Genomic DNA, 24,653 nt, shown 5'->3' with positions numbered 1-24,653 from the left:
AAAAAACCCGAAAATTAAGATTGGGTGGCCCTTGTCAGTAAAAATAGTTACTATTCAGAATATTCAAGCATTACAACTCTTAAATGACAAAAAGCATCCAAAGAGGAAAGGGTCAAAAGCCTTACAGATTTCCTATTTTTGTTCTCATTCATTATATATATATATATATATATATATATATATATATATATATATATATATATATATATATATATATATATATATATATATATATATAAGGATTTTTAAAGTGCAGATTTCTTGTACTGGTAATCAGGCTTGTTTGGTGACCTGCGCTCTCTGCTGGCTATTGCCTCCTCACTAGCACTGTTCCTATGTGGATGCAAGGCTCCTGCAGGCTCCAGTGGCCCCCCTGTACCGTCAGGGGCTGACCTCCGGCCAGGGGGCCGCTCCTCATAAGTCTCTGGGGCCCGCCCAGAACCCAGACCACATGTCAGGTCTGTCTCGTTTTTGGACCTGACCCTGACCACCCCGTGGGCCCCAGCGGCAGAACAGTTCTGTGCCGCCAGGGCCAAGTCAAGCCGCTGTGGGGGCTGCTCCAGCACGTCCAGGTGCAGCGGGTCAGGGCCAGGCCTTTGGGAGTGCATATCAGGGAGATAAGAGGGCGGCAGGGAGCCCGGGGAGGGCCGGCTGTGACTGTAGAGGTCAGGCCCGGCGTACGTTCCCTGTGAAGGGGAAGGTATATGGCGGCTGGAGGCCGGAGTGGTTGGCCGACAGGTGAAGTCGTAAAGGTCCGGGTACTCCTGGCGGCTCTCAGCTTTTTGCTCGGCGGCGTGTTTTTTTCGGGAGTTGTGACCGTGCCTGCTGGGGTGGCAGATTGCAGAAGGTTGATAATGTGAGGCGGCTGCTGAGGAGGAGGTCTGTTGGTGCTGCTGCTCGGCTACCCCAACGTGTCCTTCAGCGTCCACAGTCAGCTCTGGCATTCTCCTCTCTTTCAGGTTCATGGCTGACACTCCCATGGCAATGTCCGGCATGAACTCGTTGATCACAGGCTCCATGTTCTGTTGGAGGAAGACGGTTGTTAGAAAACAGACTAATCTTACATACCACTTACTATACTTGACTTTCCTAACGAAGCAGGTAAGTAACATATGATGTACGGTAGTAGTACTGGCTATTGTAAATATATTTTGTTTGATGAGAAATATAAAAATATCAATAGCAGACTCTTTACATTAGTAAATGTTTTAATCTGTACTTACGCCCTGTTTCTCTGGATGAAGGGTCCTTCCCACTCCTGCTGTGTTGGTGCAGTCAGGTGGGATGGCTTTGACCCCTGAAGGGTAGGTGGGGACTCCATGCTTGGACGAGGGCCGCAGGTGCAGCAGGGAGTGGTTACAGGGGTAAGAGAAGGAGCGTGAGGGGGGCTGGCTGGGGATTCGAGGTCTCCACCCAGCCTTCAGCTGTCCATGGCTGGGAGTAGCAGGGGGGTGGTAGGGAGGGGGAGGAGGGGGCAGTGGTGGGTGGAAGGCAGCGAAGGACTCCAGGTCAGTAAACATGCTCTCCACTGTTGGAGTGCTGCTAATCCGACAGCGGCCGTGCTGGCGTACTGTGAGAACTGGGCTCTCATCGCCAAAACGCTCCTCTGGGAAGAATTTATGTGGGTTCTGTAAAGATAACAAGAGAAATGAAATTAAGTTCCTGCTTTTATCAGGTGAAAGTATAACCACTGAAAGCCATAATCGTCAGCAGTAGAAAACCGCTGTACAAACTGGGGAGATCAAATCTGATTTCCTGTTTTCTGTAAGAACATTAGTGGCTGCAATTTGTACCAACTATAAACTATTTAGGCAGGGTACTTGCATAATGCAGCTTTGCAATAAAAAAGGCAATCTTATTTTCCCTATCATGTCAAAAAAATTCAGAGTTTCTAAATATTGCACATTGACGCTTATTTTTTTCTGTCAAAGCTGATTGCGCTCTATCAGTACCTAAACTGATTTTCAGCTGGTCTACTAAGAACACATTTATATATTAGATTCCACATTCTCTGAAATTCACTCTTGCAGGAAACTGGGACATTACTGTCTAAATTTAGTCTTTCAGATATTTCATTTTAAAATAAGTTTTAAAAATATTTTACATTTAGATTGTAAATATCTTATTCACAAAAGCCATTTCATAAAATGTATGAGAAGAGAGAGAGAGAGAGAGAGAGAGAGAGAGAGAGAGAGAGAGAGAGACAGACACATACACAGCTTCAAAATAAGAAACATTTTTTACATAAACATTGTAGAAGCCATATCATTTAAACTTAAATGTTGCTTGTGTATGTTGAAAAGCAAACTATATACTGAATCGCTTCGTTCAAGCGTTCAAAACTTTGATTTGATGACTTCCATTGGTATTGATGGTTAATTTGTGCAACGGCACAAAATGAACACACAGAACCGGCAGACAACCGTGTTTGACAAGGAGCTCCAGTTTAATGAAAGCGGCCTACAAAACACTGTTCGTCAATATGCCGAGAAACGAGGAGCAGCTGTTAGCTAAAACAATATTGATATAATAAGGAAGGAAACAAGACTCGCACTGCATAGCAGTTTGATCCATTCCCAGTTTTACAGTGAGTTTAATAAGACACACCTGAGCTTGATACCCATACACTGTGATAAATAAAGCTCATATTAAAATCTAGAATGGGTGAAACACCTATGCAACAGGGGTCTAATTTTCAACCACGATATAATAATATAATATATATGGTAGGCTGCACGGGGTGGTGATTGATAATAGCTTCTTGACATGTAAAAGCTTTTTTCACAGGTCTTTTGCCACGCTACTGAAGTTCCGTTTCAACTGCTCAATACTTGAACACTCCTTTTTTATAAACTTGATTCAGAACTGGAGTCTGGGCGATGGACCAGAAGAATCTGGATGCTTTCACCCATTATAAAACATTTAATTAAAATCCACATTTATGGCATGCTTCTCAAGGGTAGCCATTTCCAGGGTATGTCCATGCTATTCCTATCAATCTTATTTCATCAGCACTGAACTCTGAAAACTGCATGGCTTGCGTTTGGACAGGAAAGTTATTGCAGTGCTCATTAGTCAAGAAAGCCAAACAGATGCTTATTTGTATTAAAAATCCCAACAGCTACAGGGTGTGTTAAATGTTCAGTGTGGGTTCCTGTGGCCTTCAGTCAGCTGTCACAGTACCACTGAAGTCTGATCCTGTCATCAGGGGCAAATCAGGCACAGCACAGCACTTCTGTAAGCGGAAAATAGAGCGGGCCAAAAAAGGACCAAGGAAAATGAATGCGCAATATCTCCTTTACAAGTAGCACAAATCTGAGGGGCTTTTATTTACACAGTGTCCTCTAAAGACAGTTCAAAAGGAAATGTGCAACAATATGTAGTATATACAATGTAGCAACAGGGGCTGTTATAAAAGACTTTCACTAAGGCTTTCAGTGTAATTTTGAAGGTTGACAGAGCCTCAAATGTCAATGTTATAAAACATTCTGGCCCAAAGTGATAGTGATGTAACCTGCAAGGGGCCAGGACACAAAACCCTGTGCAGAGGAGCAGAGACAGTACAGCATCACATGCTTTGTTGTCAGTCCCTCCCTTACCTGCAGGAGCTCTGCTGCAGCGTCAGGTAGCCCAAACTCCCGCAGGACTCTGATCTGGAGCTCGTAGCTCACCGTGGCTCCCTCTCCACAGTTCAGCGCGTAAGCTCTCTGAACCTGGTCTGTGTGTCGTAGCTCCTGTAGCCTTCGGATCATGTCTTTCACAACTTGCAGCTTGGGGACTAAAGGAACCAAAAGGAGGAAACATGTCTGACCATTTCAAACTGGATAGTTATTTAAGAAAATGTATAGCCATTTGTTATTTTTAATTAACAATACAAATCGCAAGATTTTTTACAGCCAATCATAAAAAAAAATAATAATAAAATGCTTCCAAGCTGCCACGGTTTACACGATCATACCACAAGGCCAGCTTCTTGATCCAGCTTTTGATTTAGTCAGTGAGAGGAAGGACAGATGTATCACGTCCTTGGAGTGACGTGTTAATGTTTAAGTGATCAAAAATATCTGCCAGGTAAGCAAACAAGCAAAGCCAGCCATTTTATTTTATTTTTTTTACTGCTGATCGGTTCCTTGTTGTCAGCACTTTTTGCTGTGGTGCCACTCGATTCCCCTTCATTACTCCAGTTTTCTGTCACTTTCTAAATATTTATAAAGCAACTTTTTGAACTCGCTTCACAACAAAAATCATAGAGGCTGGACTAAACCACACAGAAGTGCATTCCGCTGATTAGCTGACATGGAAAGCTGGTTGCTAGGTAACCAGTTCAGAACGTTCAGACAAAGGCTGGTAGGGCGAGGGACCCATTGGGAGTAAAATTAAGTACAAAGTGCAAACAATAATAAAATTAACGTAACTGCTGCTTAATTTTTTTATTTATTTTTAAATTGTGAACAGTTTGAGAACTACTGCTATAGAGAATCAAGAGCGTTTTAGGGCCTCTCACCAGTAGGGCAATACACATCTTCACATCTTAAATCAAACTCACCAGGTATTTCATTGGCTACTACAGTGGGAGGGCTGCACTGGCTGCTGCTGATTTGCTGGTGGTTGATCATGTGGCAACATTGGGGCACTGCATTGTTCACCATGTATAGAGTGTCAGGCACGTTAGACATTCGCACCATCCGCAATCGAACCAGGTCAGTCTGCTCCACCATAATCTCATCTAAAACAGCCTAAAACAAACACACACCACAACTAAGATTCTTGTAAATCAAAGAAGCCTGGAAGACATACAAAAAATGACACCATGCTAATATCTATCCATGTCTAGCCACTGGGTGTCGCTATTTCTAATTTTTTCTCCAATAGTAAATATTCAGGTCCTGGCTATTTAAACTACCGATTATAAATCACCTTGTAATGTGTTATCATAAAACATGTTATATAAAAGATGCTATATAAAAGATGCTATATTAATCCCTATTTTAACTTGTATGTGGGTATAAATCAATATACACATTTTAGAACACAGCATGTGTGTGTGCAGCAGGTCATCACTGCACCAGCTCTGTGCTGCTGCTGCGTTTTTCACTATTTTGTTAAACAAAACACATACCTTGGCCTCTTCTACGTATGGTGAGAAAAGCCGAGGACGGACGTAGATGCCAGCGTTCTTCTGCCGTAGCCAGGCATTGGCTTTCCCCCCCTCAGCCGTGGGCAGCATGTCTGATGGAGGAGTGCTGATCAATCCTCTCTTCATCTAGAAAAAAGATACATTACAAAATGGGATCCTGTATGGTGTGGCACTATGCAAGTACTTCAGAACAGGAAAAGTACAAGTAAAGGTTATTTGGAATACAGCTATTCATTTTCTTCATCTGTGTTTTAGCTTGCTGTTTTTACCCCATGGTCTTTTAGTGCTTTATTTCCCAGAACTAAAATTGGTTGGCTCTTAGAAAGGACTTGGAACAGGAAGATTATTTTTTCTTTTTAATTAACTGAATCCACTTGCAATTGTAATCTAAAACTGTAACTACCTACCTGCGAATGACCAGTTACAAGCATTTCTCATCTCCAAGAGCTTTGCATTGGTTTCACAGACCCTGATTAGGATAAATCGACTACCTTGGAAGTATGACATTAGTCTTTAAAGTCATTATTTTTAAAAGAAAGGAACTTTCAAGTTGTAAACCTCTTCTGGACTTCCAGTTATCATAATTTATTTTGCACAATACATAGTTAGATATAGTTTTGATTGATCATTTTGGTAGGTCATGTTTGGTCATGAAAACGAGCTTATAAAAACACATCATTACCCTTTCCTTTGTGGACAAGGCCTCTGGAAATGAAGAGAAACCTTGACCTCTCCACTGCAGCTTGGAGTGTTCTTTGTACAAGATGATTGTATTTCAAATGGCCTTCCTCTTAATTAAATGTTACAGCCAACAGGGCTGAGCACAGCTGTGCATCTATTTTTTAGCTGGGCACTAGTAAGAGTTACAGTTGCAATGTCAGTATGTGAAGCACTCACAGTGTCTGAGAGGACCTCACTGTTGGTGGGCAGTACGTGCGCAATACGAACAAAGGGCAGCAGAGACGACAGAATCTCCTTCAGCTCCTCAATATCCAGATCTCGCCGCTTCACTCCCCGCTTGTTCACACTGTGAGCTGTGCCACTCAGCAAGTTGGGTTCTGTGTCAGGGGAGAGAAAAACAAAAAAACTTTAACCCTTTGCGGTCCATTTATTAACTGCGCGTCAGGCACGCCAGGTCTAATTAATTTTCACACGCACAGTTAATTTTATACGCGCTGTTTAAAAGTATTTTTTCACAGTCAAACGGGTTTAAATGGCCCTGCATATCAACAAAGCACTCACTAGGCATCTCCAGCACCGCCCCACCCTTTTGTTTGCTATAGCGTTCACCTATGTAAGAAATAAATAATAATAGTCGTACATACCGATCGATCATCTCCGGATCACTCGTTTTATCACCAAACTCCTCAATAATGCGATCAAAGTCATTATTTTATTATTATAACATCTGAAAAAAGCTCTGCAAATGTCCATGATAGTCTCTGTGCGCTGACGCACTCAGCCAGCTTGTTTACTATGAACGCCCCATTATCTGATACCTGATACCATGTATGACTATTCATGAGATACGCTTTTTTTTTTTTTTCCCCCCCGACTTGTCTCGGCTCCTGTCGCTCCCACTCGGCAATTGAATGGTTTTCTCGGCTTTTTCCGGAGAAAAAACGACTAAACACCCGTTTATTGCGTTGCTATAATGATGTCGGACCCAGTCCGACAAAGGACCTGTGAGGAATAATTGCAATGTCGGACCCAGTCCGACAATGGACCGCAAAGGGTTAAGATGATGCCAATAATAAAATAGCCCTTGGGGTCCATTTACTTAAGACTCAACTAGGCAAAAACACTCAAGCCATGTACAGCATGATTATAAAAGTCATTTTGCCAGTGCTTAGTATTAGACCCTGGGGAAAACAAACATTCATGGAGGCATACAGATTCACATCCACATCATAGGTGGTCAGAATTCAACAGATTTAGCCTGATGCAGAGAGTAACTTTTGTACACCTGTCCTACAAGAATGGATAAATGCTCCTGGAGCATACTGACAAAAACCTTTACCAAGGCTCCTGCAGTGGAGAAACCACTCAGTCATATGATTGAATTTAAAGAAACTGATGCCCTAAATGCAACAAATAATTGCATCTGGTGTGGATCAGGATGTGATTACTGGTTACACAGGATCCACATAATGAACTTATATTTCACTTATGAAGACATGAAGAACAGTGGCACCCCCTTAAAACATATATTCTCCAGGTTTTTACCTAGTTTTTTCATACTCGGCTGGCCAATTGAAGTCATACTGTAGTTCTTTCCATTGAAAGTCTGCACCAAACAGATACTGTACGGATCAATTAAATTACTGTATACTGTAAATCAAGTTCCAAAATCTACTGTTAAGTGTCTCGAGTTATGTCAGTTAATTGTATCTTTCAAAATTGTTGTGTTGGGGAAAGGTTGCAATAACCCTGACCTTTACTCAGACCGGAAAGTAAAACAAAAAAAAAATAGTAAAAATAAATAAAAGATGAAGAATGAAGGAAACACAAGGGCACCGTCTTAAGGAGGCATGTCTCAGAATCCTGCTACTCAGCTTCAGGGAGAAAAGTACTTGGAAAGTCTGACTACAGAATCCATTACCAACTGTTCTCTGTCTAGTGGATTCACACACTCCGTAGCGGCGATGCTCGTCTAGTTCATTACACTTTGCATTCAAGGTTCATTTAAAATTTTAAAAAAAAGTTCTTAATAGATGCACCTTAAATCAACCCAGCTAATTTTTTTCTTTATAAATTAACCTCTGAAAATGGTGTTTCTCACCTCTGTCTGCCATTCTTTTTATGAGCTGGTGCTCTCCCCACTTGATGACATATTTGAGGATATCTTGCTCACTTGCCTGCAAAGAAATTTTTGTTTTCATTTATTAATTTTTTTTTTTGTATCATTATTGTTGAGATATGTTGTATTAAGTGACAAGATGGAATCTTTGGAAGAGAGTGCATTTACAATGTATTGTGGCGATACACTTGCGGCTCTTTACTTTGTTATCTGCATATTCCAAACAAATAAAATACAAATCAAAGCACCAACAGATATTCAAGAAGTGGGTGAGATTCTCAATTTTCAACCCTAAAGCGCTCCATTAACAGTGGTGTTAAAGCCTTGATTACCCCTTTACCAGGTCCTTCTGTCCTGATCTACTATTAAAAGCAGGTCCAAATTATAAACAGTACATACAAGACTCTCTTCTGTAGCCTTTTCATCATGCATGCTCACATTCTTCATAGTCTAAAGATCATTCACCTTCAGTTAAAATAACTGTCTGTGGAACCCAAGTACAGTACATTCATCCAATGGCAGTATGGGGTATGTCATTTTAAAAGATTTGATGCACCACAGAGAACTTCTTTTGCAAATGTAATAATAATAATTATATTTATTCTACAGTATAAAATCTAGGGAACATAATCAAATCCTTATGGGTAGTCTGGCAAAGATTTCTCATTACCTGTCAAAATATAGGACATATTTATTGGAAAAATACCAAACAGCTGCCAATTGATTTTTATTGTTGTTTTCTAAACATAATTCTAAGAATGTATTTAGCGAACACGTACTGCTAATAAAATGCCCTCAACACTAATTGTCTTGTCCCCAGCTTTTCATTAAAAACAGAGCATGAAACCAGAACAAATAATGTATTTGTCGTCAACCTACTGTAGCTTTATATTCTAAATGCATTTAACAAAAAAAGTGACTTAAGAGATGGTTATATTTGGTACTTATTGACGAACATCCTTCAGAAACAAATTGAGCTTCCACAGACCTCAAATAAAATAAATATGCAGATATAATTCTGCAGCATTCTGCTGCCAAGAAACAAGAGCATTCTACATTAAAATACCACAGTGGCAGGAACCAAAAAATACAATGATGCATGAGAAAACCAAGAAAAACACAAAACAAAACAAATTAAGAGTTACTTGGACGCCGCCGTGTTCCTAATTTTGCCCAAAACATCTGGTAAGCAGTTTTGAAAACATCAGTAAGCAAAAGCTAAGTACAGCTGTCTCGGATGCCTGCAATGGAAACTGTACCGTCATTACAGTAAAGCCTACTTGGCACTAGAAGACAAAACTGAAGTTTCTACTGAACTTAAATACATAGCTTTCTGCTTCATGCACTATCCAGTGGAAGCAAATGGAAAATAAAGGAAAGCAGAGATTAAGAGATGAATGAGATTACTCTTGCAGTTAACAGGAAATGGCTCGTCGTTCAGCTTTGCAAAGCTAGGCAGTTTGTTTATTTATTTTAACTTGGTATACCGTTGAGGAACAAAATTTCAAGTTTGAATAAGTTGAACAGAGAACACAGAAGGACCATAAATCTTAACAAATGTAGCGAGATTTGCCAGTTGCCTTTGCAAGCAACAAGCAATGGCTGCATCTTTTGCACAGGGAATACATTTCCTCATGTTTCTTTACCACCACTGGTCAATTAAAGGCTGCACAGAACAGTGGCATTAAAAATTTGATGCAATAATCCAACAATTAACAGTCTGGACAAATTCTTAAGTGTCTGTTCTGCATTCTATTTGCCCTACTGGCACCTTACCTGTAGATAGTCAGACTGGATCGCAGTAAGCAAGTCGTCTTTATTGAGCTCATAAAGAACGTCGGCGGTCATGACCTGGCTAAACTCCTCGCAGAGGAAATGAAGGGCCTGTCGATAGACCCACTTCGACCCGTAGGGCTGAGAACTCCACCTCAGGATGACGATCAAAGAATCAAGAGAGATGCTCTCCATGATGATATCTTCACAGCCTGGAGGAAAAGTTTCAAAGCACAAACATTACGAAGAGATAAAGTGTTGATACGAATTACAGATAAGGAATACAGATTCAATCTCCTTTATTTTACATGATTATACTTCCCAATCTAAAAGCATATCATTCGCTTTTGCACTTATAACAGAATTCTCCAAAAGTAGCTTCACCTCCCCCTTGAAACCTGCCTGACATTAAGCTACTGCTGCTGTACCTCTTGCATCAGAGTTTAAAAATAACATATTCAAGGTCACTACAGATCAGCAACAAAAATAAAAGGAGATGCAGTTCCCCCCCCATAACAAAAAGTTGTTTGTTGTACTATTAAGAGTTTCTACACAGCTGATATTTGCAACGCATGACTTTAACAAGCTGTTTAAATATGTACATTTATAGGCTATGCACTACTTAACTAGACTTGTTTGATTTGATCACTGGAGTTTATTCACTTCTATTGCTTTGTAAAGCTGTCAGTAACTGACAGCCATCGAAATGACAGAGGCAACAGCAAAACAAACCAAAAAAAACCCTGTGTTTATTTTATTGATGTCAGCAGAGCTGCCGAGATTACGTTCTTGTTCCTCAGGTGTATGTGTTACTGTTACTCTTATTCAGTTGTAGGGCTTTGCGTCCTCAGCAGCTCATAAAAACAAAAGAAATACAGGAATAAGGGCACATTTAGTACAGAAAAGCCATCAAAATGTGTATTATAAAAACTGGAGGCAGATACAGGTACTGCAGGGTCTGTGGAAGTGCATTCTGGTTTGGGTAGTCTGGGGTTATATTAAATCATTAATAAGACAATAATAAAAAGCATATATAACAGGGATGGAAATAAGATTCCTATTGCATAGAAGTTTCACCCATTCCAGGTTTTAATACAAGCTTGATTAGCCCCAGTGATTAACAAGCTCATGTGCGTCTTATTGAACTCAAAGCAAAACCTATAACGGATTAAGTTGCTATTCAATAGGAACTTTATTTTCATCCCTGTACAAGATCATTTCTGGAACACCAGCTTATACTGGTAACTTTTCACATAAAAGGTATTTATTTACTTAAGATTTGTCGTTTTGTTTTTGTATGTTTAAACAAGCACTGATATATGATAACATTGAATTGAATCAAAGCTGAATATTGTCTAAACCTTAAATCATATCCCTAACAAAACAATCATAGTTATAGCCAGAATTCTAAGTTTACTGTAAAAAATATATTCATATGTTTAAGTCTAACTTTTGATTGCACTTGGATATGAAAGTAGTTGTTTTGATGGTGATATAGAAGGATATTGTGGCAAAACCCTAGATTACAGTAAGGTATTTTTACACATAGCTAAAGGCGTGTCTTGAGAAACATGCATTTGGATACCTTACTTGTCGAGATAGCGCAAGGATTTATGTTAAAATTACTTCATGAATCAATCCCTCCACATAATTGGGGGCTCATTAAATTATCACCACAAAATTATGCAAATTATACTACTGAAGGTTCGAACCCTCCTACGGTAATGTGTTCCGAAGCTTGGAGGTCAAAATGTGCCCTTCGTTGCAGCCCTATTTAAATCATTCGAGCACAGCCGTAATAATTACAGCAACAGAATACCAGACAGGAGAGAACAAGTCCCGGAAAAAAAAAAAAGTTTGTGAACTTAAGGGTGGGTACCCGTGCCACCCGTTCATAAAACATCATAAAGAGGTGATAAACAGTCTTTCAACATATGCTTTAATTAATAAAGACATGTCTGAACTTCTGGTTAACAAAGGCTTTGCTCAGCTTTTTAATGAGATGCAAGATGTTCCTAAATGAAACAAACAGGATCAAGCCGGGAGATTTAAATCAGTACCACTGCTCATAATCTTAACAGGGGCTGTCATTGTAAACACTCTTGATAACTTACAGATCAAGACAGGATATTAAATTGGCAAAATCAATGTGGAAGGTCCTGTTTCTCCCCCCATGCTGCGCCCCCACTTCAGAGATGTTTTTCTTTTTGTGCTGCGCCCCCCTTCTAGTAAACAGTACAATATTTGGAAAAGTATGATTTTCCTAAATTTACATATGGTAACATCACGTGTGAAATGAAAGCAGGCTCCACACAGGAAGTAGCTTTGTGCTCAAATTCAGCAGTTTATTAGCACAGGACAAATAAACAATTAAAAAGGACCAAGCCAAAGCAAAACAATATAATAAAAACCTATCTGTGCTAAATTCTACCTCTCACTCAGACAGCCTCTGTCACTCACTCGCTCTCCAACTGCACTCAGGCATGCACTCCTATTTATCTCTTCACATTAAACCACACCCTCCATCCACCTTCACCAATCCCTGGCATTCCATTCGGACTCCAATCTCCCGCTAGCATTGCTGGGGTACAAATGCATGTCCAGGATTGGTGAACCCGCACAGACTGGCAACAAACACCCCCCCACTGCTAGCTAGTGGTGTTGCACAGCAAAACATTATGTAATCCAGAAACATAAAAAGCCAAACAAACAGGACAGTCAATAAGTGCTGCAACGATGGAAATCGGCAGGTCATTGTAATATTGTAGCGTTGAGCGAGTTGTAGGTTCTACCAGGATACAGTGCAGCTGGGTCAGTGGCAAAGGTGCAACATTTAAATAAGCGAATGAGCTTTAAAAAGGTTTATATATATATATATATAATAAAGTTCTATATATAATATGTAGTTCTCTTGCCAAGCCAAATTTCAGCAAGTTTTGTTTCCCCTCCATACGCAGTAAAAAAAATAAAAAATCAGTCAGCATTTCAAAGCAGCAGGCATCTAGCAGTTCCGCCCAGAACATCCCCACAAGAATGCCTTTGATATGAGATCACACACACTGTACAGCCCTCCCTCATTCAATGGCAAAACAAAGGAGAACAAACCAATGGAAAAGAAAGCAAATAAAGCTAGAACCCCCCCCCCCCCCCCAATGCATTTCAAAACAATGGAATTTGAATTGGCTGCAAAATGTGTCATAACAAAGTGATTCAACTGTTACAGATAAACCACATTCAAATCAACAGACAAGATACCATTTAACCATAACCCATGTACCCTGCACCTCTGTGTTCTGCTGCAGTAGTCCACCTTTGGGCTACTGGGCCTGAAGCTTTTCCACTTGGGCATCAGGTCCCGTCACATTACCCAGCTACTAGCTGGATTGGACGCAAACAGCAATCTGACATTTTAAAGAGAGGATTTCAGACCAAAAGCACAGGTCTACAGCAATGAGGTCTGAAATCAACTTCACAATCCAGACGTGATACACTGTTTCTAAATGTCAAGTCTGTTTACTCCATTTGCATGGGCTCAGTAAAAACGGAGCCTTTGTGGCTAACTCGGTTCCTGCACGGTCAAGGGAGAGGGTTCGTAAGTTATGCTTTTCTATCCCTGCAAAGTAAAGGATTATTAACTCTAATTTTTTTTTTTTAACATCAGTTGTATACCAAAAAGGAGCTCAGATCCAAGTCCGAGGTAAACAAAGCTCCCAGTTTGACAAAGTAAATTTGCAATCCATTTAAATTAGTAAAAAGAAAAAAAAATAATAATTGACTGCTGATTGAAATGCGCATTTCCCAACTAGTTACAGAACATGTAATTGAATTGCCAAATCAATAAATTAAGTTAAAAGGACAATCCAAAAAGCAAATTACAATTGACATCATGCTTACAGTATATGTTAGTGGCTTTGTTTGGTGTAATTACAGTGTCTCACAAGCAGGTGCTGATATTGCATGTCAACCTTGGGCTAATAATTTATTGAATTTGGATTGAAAACATGATGCACTGCACGTGAATCTTAAATCAAATCTTGATTGACAATGTTATAGGCTTTCCTTTATGTTTGGATTCATCCTTCAGATTTACTTAATTCCCCCCAAAGGTCATTTCTTCCCTACTAAAATTCTGAAATAGAAAAATAACACACACAGACACACAAACGGACTTTCTCTTATTTTACACAACTGTGTGACAGCATAAATTTAGAAAAAATGGCTGCTAGAATGAAATTCTCAGAAGATATTAAAACAGCTAAAATATCTTTAAAATATCTGTAGATACAAGAACACATCTCTGAAAAATGAAGCAAATCTTAATGGTCAATATCCTATGTTACATGCAATAAAAGTCCCACCATTGAAAAGGCATAGTTTTTTTTTTTTTCTGCGGCAAAAAGTTGATTTTATACTGTACTGTAGTGCTTGTACTCTCTGTGAAAGTGCAAGGAACAGACATTTTCAGAAAGAAATGAAAATGTGTTATAACCCTTTCCTCAGCAGGGTTCCAGGACAGTGAACAATAGCCATCTTAATTGTTACAGCACATGAAGGGTTTGACACTGGAGACACAGCTGGAAATATAATTCAATTTAAGCGAAAAAAAAAAAAGTACTTCTAAATACAAACAAATTGCATATAACAAAGGTTGAGATTGTATTAAGTTAAAGAAGCAGGTATGGAACTGCAGAATGTGCCAGTCTGCTTTTATTTATTTTTGTCAAACTATGTTGGTCACTTCGCATCTCTCTCGTGAGCATCCTGGAACTGAACAATTGGTTTTTATATTGCTTTCTGGTTTTCACCATTGTATTGCCTGTGATTTCCCTGAAGTTCACTCCCCACTGAGGCAGTACCAATTGATCTGATTCCTCGTGTTTCTTTTATAATAGAGCAGCTCTTGTCTCTCATTTCCAAAGCTGGTGAGCACTTAAATATTGTCAACTTGTTTTCTCTAGTAAGGGAAGGGAGGAAGTCTCCAAGCATAAAACCAACAGGCATAATTGACTGAATGAATGATTAAAACTCTTTGGAGATTTTTTTTCTTCCCTTTTCATATAAATAGGTGAGGAGCGATGCTCTTGAAAGGTGATGTGCTCCCAGCACTGGGAACTGAAGTGCTATTAGGCATCAGCTGGGCATGTACAACATGGGCAGCTACAGAGAGAGCTTCTCCACAGTGTCTAAATCTCTAAGAATACAGTACAATTTACATTATCCCATAATATGATGTGCATAGGAAGCAGAAACACAATAAAGCCCGGTGCATCTGCAGTTAATAACGCAGCACGGGGTCCCTGTGGCATTTTGTTAATTACCTGTTTGTTTATGAATTGGATGATAAAATTAAGTGTTTGCAAAAGATCCCCGATTGAGACCACAGGAGTCTGAAGATCCTCTCGTTAGCTATACAGCAGGTATGGGACAGAGAGTTGAGCTTCTCCCATATACTGTAGAAACAATGCCCAACACATTATGCTGTAGGATTCTCCAAATCATACCTAAAAAGAACCATCCTTAAGAGAAAGAGAGGGGGGTTCATTCGGTCTTTGTACAGTATCTACTGACTAAAGTATCTATAAGTGATTAATTTACATATTTGTCTTTTATTCTCCATTTGCAATCCAACGAATTTTGCATTGTTCATTTTTTAAAACTATATTAAAACAGCACCTGAGCAAGAACCATCCTGACTTTCGTTTTAACAGGCTTGTCATTGACTACACCCTTCACCCTACAGTACTGTATGCTCTCCCATGCAGTGCTGTGTAAATGCTCTACCTTCCAGCTATACAACTAAACATTTATATACCTATTACAAATATATACATTTCTCTTCAACAAAGCCAACTTACCAACGTTTCAGTATGTTTAACATACATTTGTCAAGGGAAAGTGTGTTTCAAAAACAAACAGTGGAGGTACAGTACATATAGGCTTTTGTTGCTATGGTAACTACTCACATTTCTATATAAATCTATGAATGTGCTTGTGGGGGGTGTGTGTGTATATACACACATATATATATATATATATATATATATATATATATATATATATATATATATATATATATATATATATATATATATATATATATACACACACACACACACACACACACACAGAGCCAGGTCAATCAAGGTGTGGATGGAGGACCACCAGATCAAGACCCTGTCATGGCCAGCCCAATCTCCAGACCTGAACCCCACTGAAAACATCTGGAATGTGATCAAGAGGAAGATGGATGGTCACAAGCCATCAAACAAAGCCGAGCTGCTTGAATTTTTGCGCCAGGAGTGGCATAAAGTCACCCAACATCAATGTGAAAGACTGGTGGAGAGCATGCCAAGACGCATGAAAGCTGTGCTTGAAAATCAGGGTTATTCCACCAAATATTGATTTCTGAACTCTTCCCAAGTTAAAACATTAGTATTGTGTTTGAAAATGAATATGGACTTATTTTCTTTGCATTATTCGAGGTCTGACAACACCGCATCTGTTTTGTTATTCTGACCAGTTGTCATTTTCTGCAAACAAATGCTCTAAATGACAATATTTTTATTTGGAATTTGGGAGAAATGTTGTCAGTAGTTTATAGAATAAAACAAAAATGTTCATTTTACCCAAACACATACCTATAAATAGTAAAACCAGAGAAACTGATAATTTTGCAGTGGTCTCTTAAATTTTTTCCAGAGCTGTGTGTGTGTGTATATGTATATATATATATATATATATATATATATATATATATATACACACACACACACATATACATATAAAACTATATTTTATATGTATATGTGTGTGTGTGTGTGTATATATATATACACACACAGACACACACACTATTAATAATGTTTTTTCGGGGAAGGGGGCGATGCGATACTGTAGTTCAAGCAATTTAAACTTTCAAATATTTCCTTAATTGCTGCTTTGATGTGTGTGATGATGATGTTACAGAAATAATTGACAAATAAGAAAAGTATCAGGCTGCTGTACAAGCATCTTCATTTAACAACTGTATCAGAAAACAGTGGAATAATTCAACCCCCTTAATCCACTATACTAACCTCAAGATACAGATGAAAGACAGGGGGGCAAGGGGGAAACAACGGAGGATGACTGCCATAACGAAGAAAACAAACAGCACACTGCCCTCCAGCCTGCATGCTCACTTTCAGTATAGTCTGAAGCCTCTTTCACCCTGTCACGACAGGAATCTGTTCTACAGGGGCTGGATTAACAATTATTGATTCCTTGAGCTTTCTCCCATGTTATAGCAATGCTTTTTGTTACGCCCTGTATCCCAATTACATTTTAGCTGCGTTTTCCAAGGGATGTGTCAGTGTTTTTGAAGATCAAACACAGACTAATGAGCCCAAGCAAACGCCTGCCAACTGGCTGTTCTCACAAAGCCCAGGATTATTCCTGTAGAAGCGCCGTCATTACTGCGCATCTTTTAATCCAGCAGCCAAGAGGGTCATTTAATACCTACAAAGGGAGCCCAGAAAACAGGGCGTTTCACAAAAGGTGAATAGGGACGCTTTGGTTCAAGACTGCATTTGTAAACCTTTCCCATCTGCTAAATTACAGGCTAGTATCTCATAATTGCAAGGCTACAAATGCTCTTATTTCTTGGCAGTTTATTCAGGATAGAGGGCATTAAAGGAGGCTGGAAGAAGAACCCAATTGAATTCCACTGCACTTGGATTCAAACTTGTCGTCTTGTTATTATTAAAGGGTTTAATGGTGTGGGGAGGGTGGGGGGCTACAGTAAAGCAAATGTTACCAACAATTACAGTAACATGTGTAGTATGTAATGTATCCTCTGAAAGAATGTTTCAAGACGAGACAATTGGTTATACTGGGGTCTGTTTTAACGATCTAAACAGCACTTTATTGAAGACCAGTTTCCACTGTATTGTAACATTTGAAGTTGCGGCTTTGGGAAAACAGCAGCACGATGCATTACAGAGTTAACGGGTAGTTCTAGACAATACACCATTCCCCACTTTTACCAAACATTTCACATTGGTATGATCTCAAATTATTGTAGCTACAGTACCAGTACATTAATTGGTACTACTATTTCCATAAAATTGTCCTACAAATCAAAAAACAGATTTAACGCTAAATTATATTATAAAAATTGACACTTTAGTTGTTTATTTTACACTTTGGGAAATGACAAGAAAATAGACTGATAAGTTGACAGCCTTGGTCAAAAGAGACCAAGGGCACATCATGGGCACATCATGGGCACATCTGCTCACATGGCAGGATGAGGTCTCTTTTTTAATTAACTTCATTGACCACTACAGCAGTGAGATAGGATGAGGATATAAATACAGAAAAATCCAAGAGCAAATTTCCATGTAATAAATACCAGCTCTTACTGGGTTTTTGTCAATAATATTGACTAAACACATGCACACTTTTAAAACCAATAGATATTTTATAATCTAAAACTTAGACAAATGGGATTCAAACTCCAAAAATTTAATGAATGCACTTACTCACTTTTTTTATGCATCTTATTCTAACATTCAGTAACAAAATATAAGCACAAGTATATGAAATCAAGTTGGAAACTGATGTGCTCTGAACAACTGTGACTTCTGTGCCAGTCAACACCAGCTTGCTTGGTTCAGTCTGTGAAAGGATAGAAAACAACGGGTCATCTGGACCTCAGGTGGTCAAAGGTGCTTTCTCACTCTCAGCTCCTGCTACCCTATGTTGTCTCTGCAGCTGCATTTGTCACCAGGAATCGCTCTTGGCCTGTATCATAGCTCTACTGTATCATGTATCAAGGCCAACTTGTGCTAGCTGGCACCATGCCTGTAACTGGTTCATCACGGACTGAGGTACCCAGTGAGCTGCAGTGTGATGTGTGGCAACTACAAATCGGTGACCTTGAAAAAATTGCATCTCCATTAATACCAATAATGCATGTGTTTAGTTAAACAGGCAACAATGCAAAATGTTTAATCTTGGAGTACTGGGGGGAAACTCACTGCTGCATTACAAAAACAGCCAATATAGAGGACAGGTTTATTGTGAAGTTTCTTTTGCTATAATATTCTTTTCATTCCCCTACACAACACCTGCCTCAGATCCAGAGAAACCTGTCATACAGTACTGCTACCAGTTTATGGACAGGATGCATGGAACTTCTGTATAGTATAGAGGCAAACAATTATAATAAACTGCTTCTACGGTTACCCTTCGTAACTTCAGTATGACAATACCAAGCACTACTGAATAAACCCAAAAGGAAGATTAGTAATAAAAAAAAAATTATAAAATCTATTCTGAAACTGTTCAAACCGTTCCTAGCTAAAAACAGTAAAATGTCTCAATAGTCCATTCACACAAAAACTAAAATGAAAAATCAAGCAAAATCACATCCAAAAATAGGTTTGTTTTCCAATGGACAGTGTGACGGTGAAACTACACTCTTGATTTCAGGACAGTAAGTAAAATTCTAGAAAACAAATGCACATAAAAAAGGTTACATTTAAAAGAATGCCTTAATGTTGGATTGTTGTAACTACGGGAGTATACTTACCTACGCCCAGGTGACTGGAAGGACCTCATTTCTTTTCTTTCCTATTTCTCATGTTGGCCAGCAGCTTCTCTTTCTGAAACTTTTCCTTCTATTCCCTTAATTTCTCCTTTGCAGTCTTTTCCACCTCATGTTACCAGAATTATTTTGTGCATTTTTTTTTAAAGGCCTACAATTAGGGCATAGGGCATCTAAACTTGAATAGGAGATTATTAGCTTTACAGTCAAAATGAGAAGCGTAAGGTTATGATTTACAATGAAGCACTACAGCCATTTTTTTTTTTTTAAATGATGGCCTACATATTTAGGGATTGTTTGAAAGAAACCATGTTAGTGCTTTGTACTATTATATTTGACTATTACAAGGAGTGTTTTGGGAGTGGTTTGAGGGAATGCTGGGATTGCTCAGGCCTATACAGTCTGTTTGCTGGCATGTTGGAGTTCCTCAAGGAGTAAAGGGTGTGGAGAGGTAAGCAAAGTTCCCTAGCTATAGACGTTACACTAAGGGCTGAAAGTTGAAAGCTGGCAAAAAATATGCCATTTGCTATATGGTTTACAGAGACTATTAAGCAATTTTCTTTTACTTATATGTTATTGCTGTCTAGTTTTTATGTTTGGGTACAATGAATAAACCAACCATCCATTTTGCTGAAAATAAGCGAGTCATCTGGACTTGCTTCATCCTGGGCATCTGACCCAGCAACAGACAGCAAACTTGTTTTAAATAGCCACCAATTGCAACAGAGTCATGCTATATCAAGTCATCCAAGTCATGTGCTGTGAATCAAATTTTGCTGATACTCGATGCAAAAGTACTTACTAGCCAAGAACCGAAAGCACCAGAAAACACCTTATATAAAAAGGGCGAAATGTAATCGTGACAGCAGAGAAATTGTTATTGCCTGTTGGCTTATTCAAGTTACTGAGTTACAGACCTCTAAATGTTACAGTACGGTATTTTCTATATAATTGGTTTCTCCACTACATTCTAGATAACTTACTTATACATACAAATTCATTAGTACAAAAAAAAAAATGACCCCCTCATTTTCACTCTGTGAAAATAGGTTAGTGACCCGCACTCTCCAAATTGGCTTTTAGCTTCTTCTACTCTGCATTTCAGTAGGGTAGGCACAGTAATAAGTTGGGTCTGCAAGAAAGTGGTTTGCCCACAAACATTGTGTTTTATACCGTATATGGATGTGCCGATACTCATCACCTCTCCCCCCCCCCCCTCGATTGAATTTTCTTTTACCTTATAAAACTATCCCTTCATGCTGTCTGTCTCAAAGTTATCTGAGCGATTCCTCAAACTATACAATAGGAGTGGTACAGTACATCACTGTGCAATAACAGGAACGCCATGAATCACCCCACTTAGTTTTACTTCAGTTACCTTGTCTTCAGTTGAGAAGCTCTGCTTTGGTCTCCCTGACAGTTCATTTCATTTCTGATTGCTCCCACGCCACTGCAGTAGATAAAATTGCCCCACACTCTACTTCATGTTTTCCGCACTTTTGTTAACAGAACATACAAAAAGCTGGACAATGTACTGATCAGGATTAACCAGAAACATTTTAAGTCAAGCCAGTACTGTAAGTAGGATCTAAAAGCGAATTATCAAAAATTCTATTTACTGTAGGTCTATTTATTTATTCATTAACTACTGCAACTTGGACAGCTCATTTATGAAATTCTGGGATGTCTTTCCCCCAGGGTGATTTCTCCAATACCCTCCCCTACACAATGCATGAAATGAGAGGTTAACAAACACAGAACTGGAGCTGCAGGAAAGACAACTGTGGTATTGCTGGAAGCCAAGCAAGATGGTACACCACTCGCTTATAACTGTTCTCTGTGGAATCTGCAAGCATGCTCATTCGATTTAGTTTTGCTTTGTTCCAGAAATCTGCTTTCAATTACGGGCTCAGAATTGTACAAGGGTGGGGGTGGGGGGGTGGGGGGGTTGCATTTAGAGCTCAGCTAACAGCCATGGCTTTGAAACAGTCTGGATCGATGCCATTTAAAATGAGACACAGAGAAGACCAGGGCTGTAAACAGTGTCCAATCAAGCTACCTTAAGATTACAATTCTCCTTTCGTGGGAGTGGCTCTACAGTATAATATTTAGCTTGTGGTACACAGAATCTTAGCTTACTCCTGTTACCCAGTTGGTTGCAACTTCTAGGTGTGACTATGCTAGCAATTAGGTCAACTTCCTAGTTTTTTTTACAGATGGAATTATGGAAGATTGTTATTAGGTTTTAGATTCTATATTCTTCCATCAACTGACTTCTTTATCCTACCCAATAGCGCTACCCGCCCCGTTTACCCTGCAGTGGATTCTCATAAACATAAAATTCTGATTAATGGCTTGTCATCTCCTAGCCATAACAAAAAGCCATCGAACTGTAATGATGGAAGAACATAATTTAGTCATACGCCACACAGTGATAAAGCTTAAGTTAAACTTAGATATCTTCATAACAAGTCTGAATGCTCACCCATAAGAAACCATGGGTAGGCATTCTGAGTCTTTGGTTGAAGTCAATATCCTAGCATTGAAGTTAAAAATAAACATCTGTATTTTCTGCAGTAGCAATAATGGTCAACCAGTTACTCCGTTTCAAAATCAACAAAAAACACCACCACAGGAAATTGCTATGCAGCATCCCAACAAAACGAACTAATGGTTACCATTAGCGTTTTTTTAAACTGGAAGGCTGTGGGTGCATAGATACTGTACCCTGCTGGGACAGACCGTGCAGAGACTAGCTGGTGGACCAGAGCTATGCACTCTGTTCCCCATCGGTCTTGCTAGAAAAAAAAAAAGAAACACTGCACAATGGGAATCGGCTTACACGTAGAAAAAAAAAAAAAAAACATTGTGTAATGATGAAAAGATCAGAGGGAGGGGGGGGGGGGGGGGATGAAACTGCACACCAAACACATAAGAACACTGCAACTCAGCAGTATGACTAAAAGTCATAGGCCAAAATTCCAACCCCAGAACTATTCAAACAGCGGGCCAACTACACTACTGAATAGCAAATCAACAGTCACAGTAGCCAGCATCTTGTAAATTAATTTAGCAGTAAACATAGCCAAGCTGGAGATGGGGGGTAGGGTACCGTACCTTGTGCCAGCATGTTGAATTCCAAGAAGAGGGCTATGTGGTACAGCTCCATAGCTTCCTCGGCCCGGCTCATGTTCCCCTTCCCTGCCACCAGGGCTTGAACTTCACCCAGGCTACCGATCGAGGGGCTGCAGTGCAGGACATAGGATAGGTCCACTATGTCGGTATACATGCAGTGCAGGATGACCTTGGCGTACTTCTTGGGGATGATGGACTCATCCAGGATAATCCTCGTGGGAGTCTGCAGTGTCCTGTCTGTAATCTCCTCTCCGGTCCGTATCCTCCTCTGGAGAAGGTTACGGAAAAAGGGAGAGCGAGCTGAAAGAACTGCCTTGTGGGCCCTCAGCTCCTCGTCCAGGCAGCCCTGATTCCCCCCATAGGCTTCCACAAGCTCAGAGTCCGATGAGAAGCTGAGGACGGAGTCGTAGTAGCACATGTAATCGAAAAGGCCCCGCATGTCTACATCCAGGGAGTTGGGCGTCCCAAACTCCTCGCTCAGCTGTACCAGGATGTCCACGTTCTGGAAGCGCGAATCCTCAATGCCAAACTCCCCTGTGTACAAATAGTGCAGCAGTGCAGAGAACATGGGCATGTCAATCCCGGCTGTGTTGATGTCCATCACGATTTCTGCCCCGTACTCTGGAGAAGAGGAAAGCAAGGACTTAAAAAACGGACACCGCGCGGCCAGGATGGCCCGATGCACGGGGAAGCAGGTGTCCTGGAATAACAGGTCAACATCGGTGCAGTATTTGTACTCGTAAAGATAAGACAGATCTTTCTGCAGCCTAAGGTTTTCTGGCCGGGCCAGGCTGGCTTGGAAGTTAAGCTCCTTAAGGGCAGTGGTGCCCTCGTACTCCTCAACCAGGGCATTGGCATCCCGCACGTCCCAGCCAGAGAGCAGCTCCCGCATCTGCTTGGCATGGTCAGCCGAGCGGCTTGACTTGCGCCTCTTGATGAACTTTTTCTTGAGCGTGGCCAGCCCAGAGGACTTCTTCTTCTTGTCCTGTGGTTTCTCGTGCCCGTGGTCCAGGCTGTAGAGCTTCGACTCGCAGCCATAGCCCTGGTGGGAGTAGGATGAGGTTCCTGAAGAGAGAGACAAAAGAAAATAATAAGCGACTGTGAACCTCTTTAGGAACTTGAATTTTTAAGCGGGTACGTTTGTGGCAGATGGCTGTAAAATCCTGCATGTTAAAACATTGATGGGGATAGAATTTAAATTATAGACTTATACCCTATGGAGATTATTGTGCAAAGAATAGCATATTTTTGCTATTCAAAAAAATTTCTTGGGTATAAAATGGAAACTACTACTTCAAAATGAATTCATATTAAATGTTAATTCACCAGACACGTGCAACTATAAACAATTCTGTAGAATCAATTCTCAAACATTTCACTCAGGTCCGTACTCTTACTTTCTAAACGACAAAAAAATACATCTGATAATAATAACACAATTATTAAAATCAGTAGTTTAAAATGCAATTTCATTTTTTCTCAGGAGCAAATTGCAAAAAATCTCAGAACATGCAGAGCTACATTAGATGTCAAATTCAAGTATTGACCCTCCATTAGCTCCCTCTCCATAAATGCACATTTGCCTTGATACACTGGATAGTAATTAACTGCTAATACAGTATACACCTAAACTGTACCTGAATGACAGAAAAATGGCATAATGCCTATAAAAAATAGGATCAATGGTATCCAACAGCTTTCCTGAATGACACAATCTTTGCAGCGCCAAACATTATACAACATTATTAGTGTATTTCATCTTCACATTTTGTTGTTTGCCTTCTATGGCTTTTTTCTGGATTACAAAACTTTACTATCTCTCAATTTTCTCGTGTTAACATTAAAATCACTCTCAGAAATCAGTATATTCTAAAATTAAGATGAGCAGACCTGAAATCCGAAAGAGTGTGTTAACTCTGGTTAATTAATTGTATACCACTTTGTAAACAGCATGAAGAGGCAATGTACTGCAAGTCTTAAGTAAAGAACTACACGAGGAGCGACTTTGACTTTCAACCACTGTGTCTGGACAAAGTTCTACTTTTGCAACACTATTAAAACAGTAGAAACACATTACTGAGTTATATTCCCTTAATAGCACTTCTGGACGTCTCAATCAAAGGTTTAGATTTTCATTTGAAGAGGTAATTGAACTTCATTTTTGAAGCACGAATTAGATATTTCTTTTTTAAATGCAGCTTAATGACACCAAGGTTAAT

At 39.7% G+C, this 24,653-nt stretch overlaps 1 protein-coding gene across 4 annotated transcripts in view; it reads right to left on the bottom strand.

Moving 5' to 3' along the window:
- Positions 1-243: 243 nt before the first annotated feature.
- LOC117417123 (BTB/POZ domain-containing protein 7-like) overlaps positions 244-24,653 on the bottom strand; it is a 45,787-nt gene continuing 21,377 nt past the window's right edge. For all 4 annotated transcript variants that reach the window (XM_058991530.1, XM_058991527.1, XM_058991529.1 and 1 more), the window contains 9 exons: positions 22,417-23,499; positions 9,714-9,922; positions 7,920-7,995; positions 6,035-6,195; positions 5,120-5,263; positions 4,547-4,736; positions 3,600-3,778; positions 1,224-1,628; positions 244-1,022 (listed from right to left, as the gene is read on the bottom strand). In XM_058991530.1, the coding sequence (XP_058847513.1) occupies positions 246-1,022; positions 1,224-1,628; positions 3,600-3,778; positions 4,547-4,736; positions 5,120-5,263; positions 6,035-6,195; positions 7,920-7,995; positions 9,714-9,922; positions 22,417-23,499 (3,224 nt within the window). In that variant the 3' untranslated portion in view covers positions 244-245. The remainder of the gene's footprint in view (positions 1,023-1,223; positions 1,629-3,599; positions 3,779-4,546; positions 4,737-5,119; positions 5,264-6,034; positions 6,196-7,919; positions 7,996-9,713; positions 9,923-22,416; positions 23,500-24,653) is intronic.

Source organism: Acipenser ruthenus, chromosome 18, assembly GCF_902713425.1.
Source record: "Acipenser ruthenus chromosome 18, fAciRut3.2 maternal haplotype, whole genome shotgun sequence".
In the NCBI taxonomy this organism is placed as follows: Eukaryota; Metazoa; Chordata; class Actinopteri; order Acipenseriformes; family Acipenseridae; genus Acipenser; species Acipenser ruthenus.
This window is presented reverse-complemented; position numbering and strand designations above follow the sequence as displayed.